The sequence below is a fragment of the Haliotis rufescens genome, unplaced genomic scaffold (assembly GCF_023055435.1).
Source record: "Haliotis rufescens isolate VD_foot unplaced genomic scaffold, xgHalRufe1.0.p SCAF_9, whole genome shotgun sequence".
Classification (NCBI taxonomy): Eukaryota; Metazoa; Mollusca; class Gastropoda; order Lepetellida; family Haliotidae; genus Haliotis; species Haliotis rufescens.
Window position 1 is genome coordinate 1,015,530 of NW_025964383.1, and position 19,878 is coordinate 1,035,407.

General features: G+C 39.4%; 1 protein-coding gene across 2 annotated transcripts in view; it reads left to right on the forward strand.

Moving 5' to 3' along the window:
- The window catches only part of LOC124152655 (monocarboxylate transporter 12-B-like), a 44,993-nt gene that overhangs the window by 9,496 nt on the left and 15,619 nt on the right, over positions 1-19,878 (forward strand). The window contains exons 1-5 of one of the 2 annotated variants that reach the window (XM_046525685.2): positions 3,626-3,731; positions 9,797-9,896; positions 12,233-12,376; positions 16,134-16,277; positions 16,643-17,647. In XM_046525685.2, coding sequence (XP_046381641.1) covers positions 3,687-3,731; positions 9,797-9,896; positions 12,233-12,376; positions 16,134-16,277; positions 16,643-17,647 — 1,438 coding nt within the window. In that variant the 5' untranslated portion in view covers positions 3,626-3,686. Of the gene's footprint in view, positions 1-3,625; positions 3,732-9,796; positions 9,897-12,232; positions 12,377-16,133; positions 16,278-16,642; positions 17,648-19,878 lie in introns of those variants that run through there. The other variant, XM_046525686.2, reaches the window with a different exon arrangement.

The window sequence follows — 19,878 nt, forward strand, 5'->3', positions numbered from 1 at the left end:
GTATAGCTTCACAAACGATGGCGACTACCATAGGTGAAAACGAAAACGAAAACAAAATAGCAAAATGCTGAGGGTACTTAGTTGTCTAAGTCGTCTAAGGTCCTTTTGGCACATCAGAAACCTATAAACCTATGATTGTGGGTTCGAATCCCAGTTTGCCTCGATTATGTTTCTAGGTTCGTCAGCACCATACCCGTGCTTGTGGGTTTCACCTGCATTACTTCGGGCTTTCCTCCCACATTAAGCTGACACACCGCGATATAACTGTAATACTGTTAAAAGCGGCGTTAAACCCAACTCACTCACTCACTCACTTGAATTTGATTTTCAATATGGCCACTACATCAGCCATATTGTGAGCAATATCTAATGCAATTACCCGCCCATCTTGTTTCAAAATGTTATGAAATTTATGGCCTATGATTTATGATTAGTGTAATTTGAGACATTCCCATTTACTTTTTGAGTTTGTGCTTTTTTTTCAAAAATGTGTAATTCAATATTAAAATAGCACCTTATCATGATCATGCTTATTGAAAGATGAGTCATGTGCAATTATATCTGGAATTATATATGTATTGGTTTATAAGTAGAAAGAGATAGTTTACCAAAATAATATGATCCAAAGTAAGTAAACAGTGATACACAACAATCTGAATCAGTAAATGTTCCAAAACAGTTAACATGGTTAACGCAGAACTGAGAACAAAAAACAATGTTCTGCAACAGTAAAAGCTGTATGAAACTGATACACAATAAGCTGAATCAGTAAACACAGCTGTAGGAGAACAATACACAACAATCTTAAACAGTAAACGGAGAACAATCTGCAGCATTTAGATAGAGATTCTATTTGTGTTGATGATGGTGAATCCTGTGAACTGCATCAATGACTCAACGTTTAATCGGAAATGGCATAAGGGACCGACTATTTGATGATCTGGGGATGGGGAGCCAGGGATTTGTTAGACCAGATATTTATTCAGTTAAAACTGCAAAACCATATATTTTTGTAAGTTAAGCTGTGAGGCAAAAATTTGTTTTCTTGAAAAACAATTGCAACAATGTAGTTTCTATGGCAGACAAAACTCACACACATGCACGCACGCACTGCAATTCGAAGCATGATTATGCGGGGGTGTGGGGTGTTGGTGTGGGGTGGGTTGGACGGGTTGGACGGGTTGGACGCATAATTATCATGTGGTCTGTCTGTCCCATTGGTATGTCTGTCCATATTTTGTTTCAGAAGCATAACTTGAAACCATGAAAGATTTTTCATCCAAACTTGGTACATTTATTTACCAGGGGCTGAAGTGACGCCTTTTGCTATTGTAGGGACTGTGGGGGATTTGTCCTCTTCTGATGACTCTTGTTTTTAATAAGTCAAACAAATACTGAATAACATTTACAACACTGGGTGAATATGCTTGACAGTGTCTTAGGAACTTAGGAATATCAAATATACTTGCTCAAAAAGTAGTCAGATTTTGGTCTAAGGGACATGGTTAATGGTATACCGTATATGACCGCGTATAAGCCGAATTTTGAGGACCAGAAAAAAGATTCTGTAGAAAGGGGTCGGCTTATCCACGGGATACACTTTCATGATAGTATTTTTCAGATCGTGATCTGTCAAAAACATCGCCTGAATGACGGTCCGTTAGATCACAACTTCCCGAAAGTTTGGAAGTTGCCACGACTAGAGCCATTATTGTTATAAATTATCAATAAAGTTATTATTATACACCAATGTTGTCATTCTTAAAAAAATGTTATGCATGTTACTACTTCCGATAATAAGTTTTCAATTAAATGTTCAAAGTTTATCGTTCTTCGTAAACTCCGCGATCTTTACATGTAACAATATATGTAATTCACAGCTATAATATATAATCCCCAGATAAAATCGCCAATAGCTATTACGTACGTTTTGCAAAGTTCATAAATTGATAGTGAACAAGTGTCTACCTTTATTGAAAGAGGCAAATAAACAACTATATCGGCGAGTTATTCCGTTCGCCATTTGCAAAAACATGTGATCAGCTGTTTCCTGTGACGTCACAAACGGTGACCACTGTGATTGCTTCCTGTTGTTTAAAGCAACGCGGTACACAAGGAAATGAGCATTGATAATAACGGGCCGATTGGTATTGTCATGTTGTTTACACAAACAATTTCAAGTTGTGGGTGCTTAGCGATCGTGTTGGGAGTAGGGGCTTAATTCCTTTGTTTTCGAGAGATTAGTTTAATAAACTGGAGAAGCCTGTGAGTAAGTGATGGTCATTCAATGTGTTCATAGTATGATAGTTTATTTAATTCAATTGGATTAACATACAATAGTGGTGTAAAGGGGGTTATTAAAGTTGGTATATTTTTACTGACTGACATTCTCATCATGAGTTTGAAACGAAAACGCCATGCTTACGATGCTGAATTCAAACTGCAAGTCTTCGCTCTAGCCGATATATTTTCTCACGGGTTCATAATTCTATATACACCGATTCACAAAATGGCGCTTGGTTGTTGATGGCAACATATAACGATCATTATGAGATTAAAAAAACCCACGAGAAACAGCTTCCCACATTATGAAAGTGGATGACTGGTTTGTTAAATCTTTATTAGAAATAATAATGACTTTTTCAATATAATTACAACGTTTTTCATCTCTACGGTGTCGGCTTATCCGCGGTCATATACGGTAACTAAAAGTAGTCAGATGTTGGTCTAAGGGACATGGTTAATGGTATAACTAAAAGTAGTCAGATGTTGGTCTAAGGGACATGGTTAATGGTATAACTAAAAGTAGTCAGATGTTGGTCTAAGGGACATGGTTAATGGTATAACTAAAAGTAGTCAGATGTTGGTCTAAGGGACATGGTTAATGGTATAACTAAAAGTAGTCAGATGTTGGTCTAAGGGACATGGTTAATGGTATAACTAAAAGTAGTCAGATGTTGGTCTAAGGGACATGGTTAATGGTATAACTGTTCACACATCTTCACAAGAATATCTTTATAATCAGTTCAATCAATTCTCCTTGAATACTGTAATTTATTGCGAGAATTTGCACAAAAGTTTCCTTGTGACGAATCTCTCCTGTCAGCGACCCAAGGTTTTATTTACTATTTTGTTTTAATAATTAAAGAAAATATTCATGCACTTTGTGTAACCTCAACCAATGACCTCATGGCACTACCTGTAATGTTGACTTCTACTTGGTTTGTTGCTGAAGAGCTACAGTGTCTTGCTATTATCTGACTTTGTCCCGCCTGTGCAACTACAGTGACTTCCACTGAAGTCAATTACTTGTTTCATATGCGATCATCACAGTATTGTCACTATTGTATCAAAATATGTTTATTGCAATAACTGTATGTATACTGCAATACTTCGGTATTCTAGTGACTTTAATGGAGCCATATTTAATAATTGATGCTCCGTGGCCTCATCATGCTCATTCAAGCACCAATAAAATATAATATTATCTGGTGTTTTGTATTATTCACAGTCATATGATAAATAATGTAGAACAGCATGGCATTTAACACAGATGTATATATGTTTGCAGCACCATCTGTTGCATGAAGGGGAGTTGACATGACTCTATCATATACATGTATCAGTTAACACACGTAAGTGTTTCACTGTATGGATAGGGAAGCTACACAGCCCTGAGGTGGTGCATGTACAATGCTGCACTGATACTGATACGTCAGGTCACCTATTGTGTAAGTACCTGATTCCCATATATTTGGAGCTTGGTAACAATGCACATTGGATGCATGGGTCCTGTCTGTTGAGGTGAGTGAGAGAGCTGGGTTTATCATCACTTTGAACAGTATTTCACTTATATCACGGCGTGTCAGCTAAATGTGGGAGGAAAGCCCAAAGTGATACAGGTCTCAGACATTTTCCACTTAGGTGAACATGGTGAAACCCATGAGTGTGGATATGGTGCTAACAAACCTAAAATCATAGGCCTAATCAGGGCTAACCAGGATTCGGTCTAGCGATCATAGGTTTCTGGCATACTCAAGGGACGCTACACAGCAAATTGTGACACCTCAGTCAAATGGGAGTTACAATTGTCATGACTGATGATAAGTCTCCAGGCAGTGAGAATGTTTGGACAGAAACAGTTTGCGCTTCTGAAGGAATACACAAGCCTCGATACAATATTTCAACCCCTTTGTTTGTGGTAACTTTCAGTTTGAAATATGTTACAGTCAATTTTTTTAATATGGTACTTGGAAGCTGAAGACACTCTGATGTTTCTGCATTTGCTGAGCTGATGAAATACATTGATAATAATGGAAATCATAGAGGCGACTACCATTTCTGTATTGATTTTCTTGATCATCTGACTCGTAATGGTTTATGTAAAAATATATATATGTAGGCTGTCATCTGAATCATGATGGTATATATAGTCTCTACCTGTGACAATTTGGAGTTTGTTGGAAAAGAGGTCTATTTTCTTAGGAATTGTTTCCCTTCATCATTTCAACAAATTCCTGAATGTGAATGAAGAAGATCAGTGACATCAATTTATGTCCAGACCAGCCTTGTGGTGAATTACCTATATGAGTGTTGACAAGATACTTTGCACATGTGTGAGAGGGGTAAGTCTTGATAGCCTGCGACTGCACCCTACGCCATCCTTCTCCAGCCTGACTTCCTCAAACTGAAAATGAAGGAATTGATTAGCATCATCCTACAACTTGAATAATAACCAGTTTTTATTCTCCTGGTTTGAAAAATGGGAGGATATATAGTGATCAGCATGTCCGTCTGTCTGTCCTCTATTTTTCCATTTCTTGGGAGATCTCGTAAACCGTTGAATATTTCTTGTTGAAACTTGCTATACAGATCAGCCTAGTGGTGAACTGGTGCCTTTTGATCATTTGGAAGATATATTTTGTTCAATATTTTATGTTTTCTTGATGACAAATTGGACTTATACTGAAAATGAGGGTAGTGTTCATTCCTGGAGCAGAACTCCAAAACTATTGAATATTTTTAGATGAAACTTCCTATACAGATCAGTCTAGTGGTGAACTGGTGCCTTTTGATGATTTGGGATTTAAAAAAATTCAGAACAGCATTAGTGTTTTCTTAACTGACCTGAAGATATCCAATCATGCCTATGGCAATGAACCCAAAGTAGGGTATAAGTAGCCAAAACTCCATTTCCGAATTGCAACCCGTCGGGGGAGGAGGGGATATGTCATCTTCTGATGACTCTGGTTCGTCTATGTTGCTCATTCATGGAGCTGTTTGTATGCTGACACTCAAGAAGGAATTGTCAAATAAGTGGTTTGAGTATGCAAGACTTGATAATAATTATCATCTGTCAGTCATACCCACCCCACACTGGTATGTGTTGTTGACATCATGCAATACATTACTTGTTTGTTTCTTTGTTTCTTTGTTTGTTGTTAAATGCCACACTCAGCAATATTCCAGCCATATAAAGGCTGTCTGTAAATAATCAAGTCTGGACCAGACAATCCAGTGAATGACATCATGAGCATCAAGCTACACAATTGGGATATGATGACATGCATCAACCAAGTCAACGAACGAGTCTGACCACCTGATCCCGTTAGTTGCCTCTTCCGACAAGCATAGTCGCCTCTCAAGACAAGCATGGGTTGCTGAAGACCTTTTCTAACCCGGATCTTCACAGGTCGATTTATATTGTGAACAACATAATGACTGTAGTACTCTAAGAAATGAAGATATACATCAAGACTTCGTCAACGGGCCATCGTGTGAGAAGCCCCATGGCCATGTTGGAGAGACTGTAACAACGCTGTGCAGGGTGTGTTGTAGGAGACAGTTAAATGACAGTAGGGAATGCTTATGTCCAATAACTGTTCACAGGTAATACAGACAACCTGTCAGACAGACCTTCTTGGGCGTGTCTTGATATTTTTAGACATTTGTCCCCGAAATTTACTACATGTGGTATTCCTGGTTTCAACAATAAGAAAAAAGATAACGAATAATAACAATTCACAAGAGAGTGAAAAGACGATTATACAGTAAAAATGTAATTCATTTGCAAAGTCATGTTAACAGGACAGTTGAAAAATATCGTTTCACAGCTAACTTGTAACGTGAACTATCGACACAGCAAATTAAAAGAGCCAATAATGTATAACGAAATGGGTATTCCCTACCCGAATAAATGGCACTTCCAGGTACTGCAGGACATATGAAAGTTGTGCTTCCAATAAGGCAACTCATATATTTATCAGTGATAAATATCAGTGACCCTTGCCGTTGATAATGTATATTGACCATCCTGTTCAACAGAATCCTGTTTCAACACATGTTCAGATGCATGTGAAATCATTATGTCACCGTCAGGGATAGTTAGTGCCCTGCCCAGATGTGTAAACAGAGAGTCAACAAGTCATGCTGCTTCATCACAGATGGCAGGCAATCACAGCACCCCCAACTCCCAGAGCAGTGAATAATGGTAAGCACTATGGTGACTCGTATATAACTCCATAGTTCCAGCCTAGTTTGACAAGGGTTGAAACTGAACTTTTACAGTCAGTTACTGAAATCTTGAAATTAACGCGAGCGTGAATTAAATGCGAAAAATGCGAGTGGTCTTTGCTCGCATTATTAAACATCACATTTATATCAACAATACGACATTTTGGATAGCAGAAATACCAACTGAGACATACACTAAAAACAAACAACTATGTATTCCACACCACTGTTTAATGAGCAGCACTTGTAACAAGTATATAAACAATGTCATTCAAACACTAATTACATGCTGTGAATTGTCACTGCTGGAGTTCTACTCACTTACGTCATCACTGATCACACCTGCAAGTCCAGACAGATGCCACCCATGCAACATGGTGTCTTTGTTCTTTGCGACTGCGTCAAAGGCCGACACGAGCCAGCGCACGTGTATTGTTTTAGAGGAAGTACTATACTCAGCGCTAATAAGTGGTGCTATTTGGTGTGTGATTGGATTAATGTAAGGTTGGATTAAGGTGAGAATTCTCCTGTAAACCTGACAGAGGACATTTTCCTTAGATATAAATCCAATGATGCTTGAGAGGAGGGGGGGTAGGGGGGCGCATTTTTGGCTAGGGACCAGCGGTCGCATTCTTTTGGACACACATTAATTTCACGATTTAAGTAACTTTTATGGGTGATATTCACACTGGTGTATGGGCTGTATGTATTTTGGCCTAAACAATGATAAATCTCTGGACATGTCTGTAAATACATGTTCCCAGAATCAGGAATGATCCCACGACTGGTTTATGTTGTAAAAGGAAAGCACTTGATGGACGTCTGAAGTAAGGTGGTGGGATCAGCTCATCGTTCAGTACAGGTCACTTTGCTGTCAGGTTTCAAGTGTTATCATTGATGTTCCATTCCACACTTTTAGACATAAAATATAATTTAATTGTTTGTGTATCCATAGGCCTCTCTGTCATGTAATCCCTGATTTATCTATATGAATGTTCAAGAAGTCGTCACAGAAACAGGGACAAACAACTAATGTAAACAACTACATTTCCTGACAATATGGTCAAAGTCAAGGAGATGGAAGTCCATTTTGATATTTGTAACATCTAGGACTGCACAGAATAACTGGTATACTTCAATACACTTTTCAAAGTATATTGGGTAATAAAAATATGACAGGTTTTGTAATTATTTGCATATTTTAACCTAATATCTAAACAAAAATTTATACACAAATTATGTTTATCTTTGAAATTGATTGACAAAACAATGGCAACATGGAAGTAATGTTTCTCTCACGTTGTTAACTCCCTTTGTCCATGACTACAAGATTGTTGACTAAACACTTTAGTTCCCAATTTATCACAATACAGATACCTGTATTATAATACAATTTTGCCCGTACACATTTATGTCATGATAAAATCAGTTTGATTGTTAACATGTATTTGAAATCCCCTTTGCAATGGGATGTCTAATAAACTAATAGACTTAACCGTATTAATACAGTTGTCTTGCAGTATTGTCGAAAGAAAATCAGAACATTCAGCTGTAGCAGGTTTCTGCATGGGTTGTGAGGGAATTGACTTGTCAACATATGTTACCAACACAACATGCACAAGACATTACAAATATTATATACACCTATTTATGTATCATGCCCATCTCTTGAGGTACACTATTATTTGTTGTTTGTTGGGACACTACTGTTTTAAGAGCATTTATTAGTAAAGGCATGGATGTTTAATAATTATAGTTCCATGGTAAAGGTCTGTCAAAGGATGTCCGTTTGCTGCAGACGTATCGCCAACTTCATGACACTGAACATGTGGTAGTTGATGGTGGCGTGAACACTTTTTGTTAGAAAGGAATGCTATCACAGAAAATAAGACACAGACTGATCATGTGAATTTGCATTGCTCAGTGCAGTACTGCTCATTATCAGAACTGACTAGTACCAGACATTTGTTTTCAAACCAACAAGTACTGTACTACTCTTTGGTAGAATTTATGAGTACTGGTATGATATTGTGCCTCAGTCATTCAAAGACCCTGTGTTGTAATTTGGGTTTTGGTGCCAAACTAACGCAACCATGACTGAGATGACAGAATTCAAGTGCATCATTAGCCAATGGCATTGCAGGATTGGGAAGAAATCCATTTTCTGCTGACATGAAATGATGTATATTTCCTGTTAAAACAGAAGGAAATGCCTGATATTGTAAACAGAAGTTTAACAATGTTATGAAGAACGTTTCTGAGAATAAATAAACAAAGTACGGTAACAATCAATCATGAGAGTGTGTAGTATTATTTGTCCATGTATTTGATACGGTTGTAAATTTGCAATTGGCAATCTGTACAATACACCGTTACACCATCTATCTGGGGCACTGCCCCTGACTTACAGAATTCCTTCACCCTCGTTGTATGATACTACTATGACTGGTTTGTTAAATCTTTATTAGAAATAATGATGACTTTTTCAATATATTTACAACGTTTTCATCTTATATTATTGAATATCTGTGAGTACCGGCACATGTCTTGCAGTCCGACTTAGCAGTGTTTTTTCACTTCCTGGTTCGGCTTATCTGCGGGTCATATCATTTTCTTTCGTATTTCAATGGTCAAGTTAACACTTCGGCTTATCTACGGGGTCGGCTTATCCGCGGTCATATACGGTATGTAGAAAAAGCCAGGACAATGATTATTTTTCATCGTGTGATGCTCGTTACTTTCTGTTGTGTCAATTCGTGTTTTAATTGCAGACAAATGTCAGTGATCTAAACCAACATTCACTACAAAATGTGCTTGACTCGTGAAGATCATGGTTAAGATAGATCTCGCTGACTTGGTTGGTGCATGTCATCTTATCCTGATTGTGTGGATTGATGCTCATGATATCAATCACTGGATTGTCTGGTCAAGAATTGATTATTTACAGACCGCGGTCATAGCTGGAATATTGCTGAGTGCAGCATTAAAACGACAAACAAAACGTGCAATTTTCTGGTAGTCAGTGGTAAACAACCGTTTTGAATGAAGGTTCAACAGGGAAGAACTTTTACCACAATACTAATAACCATGGCAGAAGAATAATGGCCTTTCAGTCAGACTGATTTACAGATAAACTACTTCTAACACCTGCAGATTGAAAGCTCTTTATTCTTTTCCCATGAATTTTAGATTACAATGACACTTGACAGTTACCTGTAACGTCAACATTGGAAGGGGAATAGCTTTGTCAAAGCTTATTTGGATGCAATTTCTGTGTTTTCAGACACGGTACCTCGTTCGACACCAAGCAACACGGACAGCCATGGCGGGGTCCCCTAGCAAGCTGCCTGTGGACACAGGATGGGCCTGGACTATCGTGCTGGGTATGTGATTGTGTGTACAGCGTGATACGATCCAGAACAAGGTAAAGAACACTCACTGTGGAAGGCTGTGTTGCAATACCCACCAGCCATGACAGATTAACTGTGGTCCTATGAAAAAGCCAGGTGTTCTTTAACTTCATTTGAAGTCTACAGTCTGACTAGTTCATCCTCAGTTCTGAGGTCCAATAGAAACCTGCAGGTGCTTCTCATCACACAGGCAGTTGATGACCCATATCATCCAAACCAGTCTGAAGTACTTGTACATGTTTTGGCAGACATGTATTAACAGCTGTGGCTCCCCATCAGTAATGAGTAATGAGTTCATTTACTCATAATACTTAACTCTTTCATCACTGGCTGCCCCAGAGTTATGTCCCTTGAGACCCTGCAGTCCCTGACACTGACAAGGCCTGTACACTGGCCTCCCTGGCAGTATTATTGGAAAATCACACTATCATTTTTGATGCACTTTTTCTACCAGAAACTTGCTTTTAATATACATTTATCATATACCATTGTAAAGAGGATTAAGTATACTTTAATATTCTTTGTTGTTATTGTCTCTAACCTTTGTTATTTTCTAATTACAGGTGTTTACAAGTGAAATAAAACTTGAAAACACTGAAAAAATGAAAACAGACAATGAATTTTGGCTCAAATTGTATTACAAATCACAAAAATAAATCACAGATACAAGGTAAACATAACACAGTGGTCTTGTCATCTTGGACGGCACAGGTAATCCCAGGTGTTACAGGTAAATTCTCTTCATGCACATCTGTAAACAAATAAACAAGTTTACAACTCTTGGTACTGACTTTGTTTTCTATACTGATGTCACATATTACTTATGATACACTTACAGCCTCTTAGGTAAACTCGTTAACACAGGTAAACTTGTTAACGCAGGTAAACTCGTTAACACAGGTAAAAACACAAATATTTGATTTATTTTGTTCTTTTTCAGGATTTGAAACAAAAATTAAGTATTTAAGTTTTTAAAAAGTTATTTATCACATTATCTGAACATTGAACCACAGCTACTATAAGAATGACATCACAGGGAAGATAACACAGATTGATCTGAAGAGGGAAACATTGTAAAAGGACGGAAAGATCGTAAATTCAAGTTCTGCAAATATACAAGTTGTGATAACATATTTACAATACACTGCTATTTACAATTGCATAATAAATTAAATCAGTACTTTATTAAATCAATTAATAAATAAATAATCATTACAGTTACTAAAATTTAAATTAAGATGTAAAAAACAAGAAAACAAACATGAATATGGAAATAAATTTTATTCAAATTGAGCGAAATATAAGGACATACGACAAACCGGCAAACTACAATTCGGATTGCGATCAGAAAAATAAATTTTTAAAAAAAGAAACAGATACGTCATGCCACTCACCTTTGTTGTTGTTGTGATCGCTCGTTCACGTGTAGGCTGCATTCTCATTCGTCGCACTGATAATCTGTTCAAACACAGAATCATTGTAAAACAGTTGGAAAAAATCAATAGCACGACTCTTCACTCACCGTGTCAATATATATTCTTGAATCCGGTCGCCTCTTCAAAATCCCTCATGTCTCCACTGTCGTGTGTCCCTCTGCCACTCCCATTTTGAAAGTTGGCGGGGGGGGGGGGGGACACCTCGTCGAAACCGTCAAAATCTTCACGAAAATATTCGCGAAATTCCCTCTCCCCTTCGCGTAAATTATTCAATTCAAACACATTATTATTCCCGATATAGTCGTTGTTAATCATCTGATCGCTATCCGAATCGTAGTTGGCCGCCATTACGCTTGATTTACGATTCAAGCGAGAAAAATACCTGTCGCGAAAACAGGTGACATACCCGCGATTTTCGCGCCAAAAAGACGGGGAAATTCCATCGAATGACGTGTCAATACGTGTAGATCTCGTTTCCATATTTAGAACGAGATTACACACGAGAAAGGAAGTAGAAAGAGCGATTTTGTAAACACGCTCGCGCCGCCCGATTTATCGGGCAGCCGGGTTCTGGGCCTCGGCTTATGCTGCCCGATTTTTCGGGCAGCCGGGTCCTGGGACACGGTTTATCCTGCCCGATAAATCGGGCAGTCGGGGCGAAAGGGTTAACTAGACTTGACATAATTTTTAAGTGATACAAAGATCCGACTAGTTCTCTAAATCAGGTCCATGTGTGTGTGTGTGTGGAAGGTGGGGAGCAGGCAGTTGTCTAAGGCATCATGATTCACTGTGAAGCCTTAAATCCCTTAGGGGTGCCATCAATATGTGGTCATGGGTCTGTATCCCAGATGACATGAGTGTTTTGTGTTGCAGGTCACTTCATGAACCTGTTCTTCATGGTGGGCATCGCCAAGTCTATTGGTATTCTCCTGGAGGAGTTCCACCTCCACTTTGACGTTCCCATGGCTGTAGCTACCATGGTAATGAGTGTCACAGGCATCGTCTATGCTTTTGCTGGTAATAGAAAGACTTAAAGGAGTAGCTTGTGTAGAGAGAACAACAAAATGTGCAGGTTACCTAAGGGTGCGAAATCACATTTCCAAGTGTCTTTAATTCTTTAATGTTTTCTTTTTCAAGATGAGTTTAAATTGATAGGGAATAAGTTACAAATATTACATTTATTTACCCTTTCACAAAAACTGTTGACTAAAACGGATCCATCAGAAATACGCTAATTGACACAAAAAGGTCTCGTCAAATACATTTTTAAAAGACGTAAGGGTGTACTTGCCCATGAATAAGGGTGTACTTGTCCATGACTGAGGGCATACTTGTCCATGAATAAGGGTGTACTTGTCCACGAATAAAGGCATACTTGTCCATGAATGAGAGCATACTTGTCCATGAATAAGGGTGTACTTGTCCATTAATGAGAGCATACTTGTCCATGAATAAGCGTGTACTTGTCCATGAATGAGAGCATACTTGTCACATGACTGAGGGCATACTTGTCCATGAATAGGGGTGTACTTGTCAATGACTGAGGTCATAATTGTCCATGAATGAGAGCATACTTGTCCACGAATAAGGTTGTACTTGTCCATGAATAAGGGTGTACTTGTCCATGACTGAGAGCATACTTGTCCACGAATAAGCGTGTACTTGTCCATGTATAAGGGTGTACTTGTCCATGAATGAGAGCATACTTGTCCATGAATAAGGGTGTACTTGTCCATGACTGAGGGCATACTTGTCCATGAATAAGGGTGTACTTGTCCATGACTGAGAGCATACTTGTCCATGAATAAGGGTGTATTTGTCCATGAATGAGAGCATACTTGTCCATGAATAAGAGTGTACTTGTCCATGAATGAGAGCATACTTGTCCATGAATAAGGGTGTACTTGTCCATGAATGAGAGCATACTTGTCCATGAATGAGAGCATACTTGTCCATGAATAAGGGTGTACTTGTCCATGAATGAGAGCATACTTGTCCATGAATAAGGGTGTACTTGTCCATGACTGAGGGCATACTTGTCCATGAATAAGGGTGTACTTGTCCATGAATGAGAGCATACTTGTCCATTAATGAGAGCATACTTGTCCATGAATAAGGGTGTACTTGTCCATGAATGAGAGCATACTTGTCCATGAATAAGGGTGTACTTGTCCATGACTGAGGGCATACTTGTCCATGAATAAGCGTGTACTTGTCCATGAATAAGGGTGTACTTGTCCATGACTGAGAGCATACTTGTCCATGAATAAGCGTGTACTTGTCCATGAATGAGAGCATACTTGTCCATGAATAAGGGTGTACTTGTCCATGAATAAGGGTGAACTTGTCCATGAATGAGGGCATACTTGTCCATGAATAAGGGTGTACTTGTCCATGAATAAGGGTGAACTTGTCCATGAATGAGAGCATACTTGTCCATGAATAAGGGTGTACTTGTCCATGAATGAGAGCATACTTGTCCATGAATAAGCGTGTACTTGTCCATGACTGAGGGCATACTTGTCCATGAATAAGCGTGTACTTGTCCATGAATAAGCGTGTACTTGTCCATGAATAAGGGTGTACTTGTCCATGACTGAGAGCATACTTGTCCATGAATAAGGGTGTACTTGTCCATGAATGAGAGCATACTTGTCCATGAATAAGGGTGTACTTGTCCATGACTGAGGGCATACTTGTCCATGAATAAGCGTGTACTTGTCCATGAATAAGGGTGTACTTGTCCATGACTGAGGGCATACTTGTCCATGAATGAGAGCATACTTGTCCATGAATAAGGGTGTATTTGTCCATGAATAAGGGTGAACTTGTTCATGAATGAAAGCATACTTGTCCATGAATAAGGGTGTACTTGTCCATGAATGGGAGCGTACTTGTCCATGAATAAGGGTGTACTTGTCCATGACTGAGGGCATACTTGTCCATGAATAAGGGTGTACTTGTCCATGACTGAGGGCATACTTGTCCATGAATGAGAGCATACTTGTCCATGAATGAGAGCATACTTGTCCATGAATAAGGGTGTACTTGTCCATGACTGAGGGCATACTGATCCATGAATGAGAGCATACTTGTCCATGAATGAGAGCATACTTGTCCATGAATAAGGGTGTACTTGTCCATGACTGAGGGCATACTTGTCCATGAATGAGAGCATACTTGTCCATGAATAAGGGTGTACTTGTCCATTAATGAGAGCATACTTGTCCATGAATGAGGGTGATCTTGCCTATAGTTTAGTTTAAACATATTTTAGTCTCATGACAAGGATTGGGCACAAGTTATCACAACTTAGAACGCCCTCTCCCATAGACTTACATGTATTCTTATTTACAGTTAATAAATTAAATGACTGAAAGGAAAGAAAAGAGATAGAGAAACGTATGTACATTCACATTGCCCACTCAAACCTTTTTGTTTTCTTTATACATGTATATGTATCTAGCATCAGGTTAATATTTACGTCACAAATATATTTTTTCACAATTAACAATATAATATAATAGTGAGTGCATCAGTTCGTTTCTAGTTGATTTAAATATAGGACATTCAATGAAAAAATGATATGAATTTTCACTTGGGCTGCCACATCGGCATTTTTTATCCTCGTTTAAACCTTTTCTAAAGAAGTCATTTTTTAATTCATTGTCATCATATCTTAATTTTGTATGTATTATGTTAATTTTCCTTAGACCATGTGAGAAATATGATGGAACTGTAGATCTGTCTGTTCTTAAACTGGATTTAAATTGAGGGAATGTTTTAATATTACTTTGCTGAATAGGTAATGTATTCCACAATTTGATTATGGATGGTATAAACGAGGATTCAGATCATTTAGTACGTAATAGAGGCATAGTTATATTGTGAGCGGTTCTAAGGTTGTATGTTGCGTTTGTCCCGACAGAGTGAGGTACAAGATCTTTCAGGTATGAAGGTGTCATATTGTTATATATTTGATAAAATAAACACAATTTACGTTTTTTCCTGCGCTGTGATAAGGGCTCCCAGGAAGTTTCGAAATATAAATTTTTGACAGAGGTGTAGGTTGCCCATAAATGAGGGTGTACTTGTCCATGAATAAGGGTGTACTTGTCCATGAATGAGGGAGTACTTGTCCATAAATGAGGCTGTACTTGTCCAACAGAGAAGATTTCTGAAAATATTACAGTGTATTGAAGAAAAGTGAATATGAAGAAAAACCAGTGCATTTTAGTGATTATTATCTGCCATTACTTGTGATTCCAACTATGCTTCCTGTGGTAAGTTGATCAGTAGGTAGCCTGTGTCTTGTGGTGATGTAAGGATAACTGATCACGACACGGGAGAGTCACCGGCCAGTGGATTACATTTGATCTTCAACTGAGTGTCACCTGTCCATACTACACATTTAGAGTTGTTGCCAGGATATCATTTGTTATTTTAATCAGTGAGGACGTAAACCACTATATGCTCTTAGTTTGTCTCATGTGTTAGCAGGGCGTCCAACATGACTGAGGGTCACACCCCGTTATATCTCAACCATGTTAACTAAACGTTGTACATGTGTATATTGCAGTACACTACACATTGTACTGGACCAGCAGTCTTTGAACAAGGGTTGTGAGAGTAACTTCATCAGTATATATTCCTGGAGGATTGGTCTTTATTTATCAAACAATTGTGAACATAAGTGTCTCGCCGATTCCTAATTCACAATTATGCATATGAAAGTTATAAACTGAACACCACTAACCTCTTGATTGTTCTTCAGCACCCCTCAGCATCCTGGTGGCGGAGAAGTTCACAGCCCGCAGAGTCATTATGGTGTCCGGAGTTGTGGCCCTTGTCATGATGGCCCTGAGCAGTCTGCTGGTCAACATGGTGTATGTCATCCTGTTGTTTGGTGTCGGTTTTGGTGAGTCCACAAGGCAACCGTCCTAAATCATTTTGTACAAAGGATAATGGAAGTAGTTCTTGTGGTCATTTTAAAAAGAAACTTTACACCATAAGAAATTAGTCAGACTGTTGGTAGTGTCTTAATTTTGTGCATAATTTATCAGTTTAGTTTCTGTCTTCTATTCAACTGGATTGGGTACATGTCAGCACAACTATGAAGACCCTCCCTGAACTTCAAGTAACTATCTCTAAGTTAATTAATGCATTGAGAATATGAAAGGTTCCAAAAGTGTAATGTTGGTCTGCTGCATTGTCCTGCCTCATTAATACAAGTACCAGCTTTTTCTTCTCAAACTTATTGGTCAAGCTATGTGCTTGTTTCAGGGCTTGGTAATGCTGCCATCTATGGAAACGGCCTGATCCTACTCGGTCAATACTTCAAGAAACGTCGGTCATTGGCCAATGGCCTGGCACTGTCTGGGTCAAGCATTGGCCAGTTTGTACTCCCCCCGGTCATACAGTTCTTCCTGGAAACCTACTCACTAGGTGGCACTGTGTTGTTGATCAGCGCCCTCTACTTTCATGTGACACTGTTTGGATCTCTCTTCCGCCCCATTTCTTACTACCAGAAGGATTCACTGAGTGATGAAGACAAATTTGTTGACATACTTGAAATGGAGAAATGTCATGACAGTGATGTTCATGAGAAGGCTAAGATGGTCACAAGCAATGGGGAGATTGGTGTGGAGAACATGAGTGACCATGACGACCATGAAGTGCATGCAGTGATGGCCAGTACAGGGAGTATATACCTGGGCTCCGTCACAAGCCTTGAAGACATGACTACAGAACATAACGCCAGTCGTATCTACAAAGACCAACCAAACATTTCAATTAATGTTGCTTCAGTACTCAGAAAAATGTTTGATTTTTCTGTTCTCAAAAACTATGTTTGTGTTTTATATGTGATTGTGAGTTTCTTAGGATTTTTTGGCCATTTTAATTTTGTGTTATTTCTACCCTCGTTTGCTTTAACTAAAGGCATAACAAAGTACAACAAAGCCCTGTTGGTGTCTATTTGTGGAGCGTGTGACCTGGCTGGACGTGTCCTCTTTGGCTTCGTGGGAGATTTGAATATAATTCAGAGATACAAGATTAAAAGTATTTGTCTGATACTTCTAGCAGTAAACACAGCAATGTTTATCTTTGCTGACACGTTTGCATGGATTGCAGTTCACTCTGCTTTGTATGGGTTTTTGGGAGGAGGATTCGTTGGCATGATAGCTGTGGTGCTGATAGACCTTGTCGGCCTGGACAAGATGGCGCGTGTCCTTGGCGTTGTCTTGCTGGTGCAGGGGATTGGAGCTGCCACAGGGCAGCCGTTGTTAGGTAAGTCACTGCAAGATAGCCATTGTTAGTAGGTCACTGCAGGATAGACATTGCTAGGTAAGTCACTGCAAGATAGCCATTGCTAGGTAAGTCACTGCAAGATAGCCATTGCTAGTAAGTCACTGCAAGATAGCCATTGCTAGTAGGTCACTGCGGGATAGCCGTTGTTAGGTAAGTCACTGCAAGATAGCCATTGCTAGTAGGTCACTGCAGGATAGACATTGCTAGGTAAGTCACTGCAAGATAGCCATTGCTAGTAGGTCACTGCAAGATAGCCATTGCTAGTAGGTCACTGCAGGATAGCCATTGCTAGTAAGTCACTGCAAGATAGCGATTGCTAGATAAGTCACTGCAAGATAGCCATTGCTAGTAGGTTAATGCGGGATAGATGTTGCTAGGTAAGTCACTGCAAGATAGCCATTGCTAGATAAGTCACTGCAAGATAGCCATTGCTAGTAGGTTACTGCGGGATAGACGTTGCTAGGTAAGTCACTGCAAGATAGCCATTGTTAGGTACGAGTAAGTCACTGCAAGATAGCCATTGCTAGTAGGTCACTGCAAGATAGCCATTGTTAGGTAAGAGTAAGTCACTGCAAGATAGCCATTTCTAGTAGGTCACTGCGGGATAGACGTTGCTAGGTAATTAACAGGAAGATAGCCATTGCTAGTAAGTCACTGAAAGATAGCCATTGCTAGCAGGTCACTGCAAGATAGCCATTGTTAGGTACGAGTAAGTCACTGCAAGATAGCCATTGCTAGTAGGTCACTGCAAGATAGCCATTGTTAGGTAAGAGTAAGTCACTGCAAGATAGCCATTTCTAGTAGGTTACTGCGAGATAGCCATTGCTAGTAGGTCACTGCAAGATAGCCATTGTTAGGTACGAGTAAGTCACTGCAAGATAGCCATTGCTAGTAGGTTACTGCGGGATAGCCATTGCTAGTAGGTCACTGCAAGATAGCCATTGTTAGGTAAGAGTAAGTCACTGCAAGATAGCCGTTGCTAGGTAAGTCACTGCAAGATAGCCATTGCTAGTAGGTCACTGCAAGATAGCCATTGCTAGTAGGTCACTGCGGGATAGCCATTGTTAGGTAAGTCACTGCAAGATAGCCATTGCTAGTAGGTCACTTCGGGATAGACGTTGCTAGTAGGTCACTGCGGGATAGACGTTGCTAGTAGGTCACTGCAAGATGCCATTGTTAGGTACGAGTAAGTCACTGCAAGATAGACATTGTTAGGTAAGTCATTGCGGGATAGCCATTGCTAGTAGGTCACTGCAAGATAGCCATTGCTAGTAAGTCACTGCAAGATAGCCATTGTTAGGTACGAGTAAGTCACTGCAAGATAGACATTGTTAGGTAAGTCACTACGGGATAGCCATTGCTAGTAGGTCACTGCAAGATAGCCATTGCTAGTAGGTCACTGCAAGATAGCCATTGCTAGTAGGTCACTGCGGGATAGATGTTGCTAGGTAAGTCACTGCAAGATAGCCATTGCATGTAGGTCACTGCAAGATAGCCATTGCTAGTAGGTCACTGCGGGATAGCCGTTGTTAGGTAAGTCACTGCAAGATAGCCATTGCTAGTAGGTCACTGCAGGATAGACATTGCTAGATAAGTCACTGCAAGATAGCCATTGCTAGTAGGTCACTGCAAGATAGCCATTGCTAGTAGGTCACTGCAGGATAGCCATTGCTAGTAAGTCACTGCAAGATAGCCATTGCTAGATAAGTCACTGCAAGATAGCCATTGCTAGTAAGTTAATGCGGGATAGATTTTGCTAGGTAAGTCACTGCAAGATAGCCATTGCTAGGTAAGTCACTGCAAGATAGCCATTGCTAGTAGGTTACTGCGGGATAGACGTTGCTAGGTAAGTCACTGCAAGATAGCCATTGTTAGGTACGAGTAAGTCACTGCAAGATAGCCATTGCTAGTAGGTCACTGCAAGATAGCCATTGTTAGGTAAGAGTAAGTCACTGCAAGATAGCCATTTCTAGTAGGTCACTGCGGGATAGACGTTGCTAGGTAATTAACAGGAAGATAGCCATTGCTAGAAGGTCACTGCAAGATAGCCATTGCTAGCAGGTCACTGCAAGATAGCCATTGTTAGGTACGAGTAAGTCACTGCAAGATAGCCATTGCTAGTAGGTCACTGCAAGATAGCCATTGTTAGGTAAGAGTAAGTCACTGCAAGATAGCCATTTCTAGTAGGTTACTGCGAGATAGCCATTGCT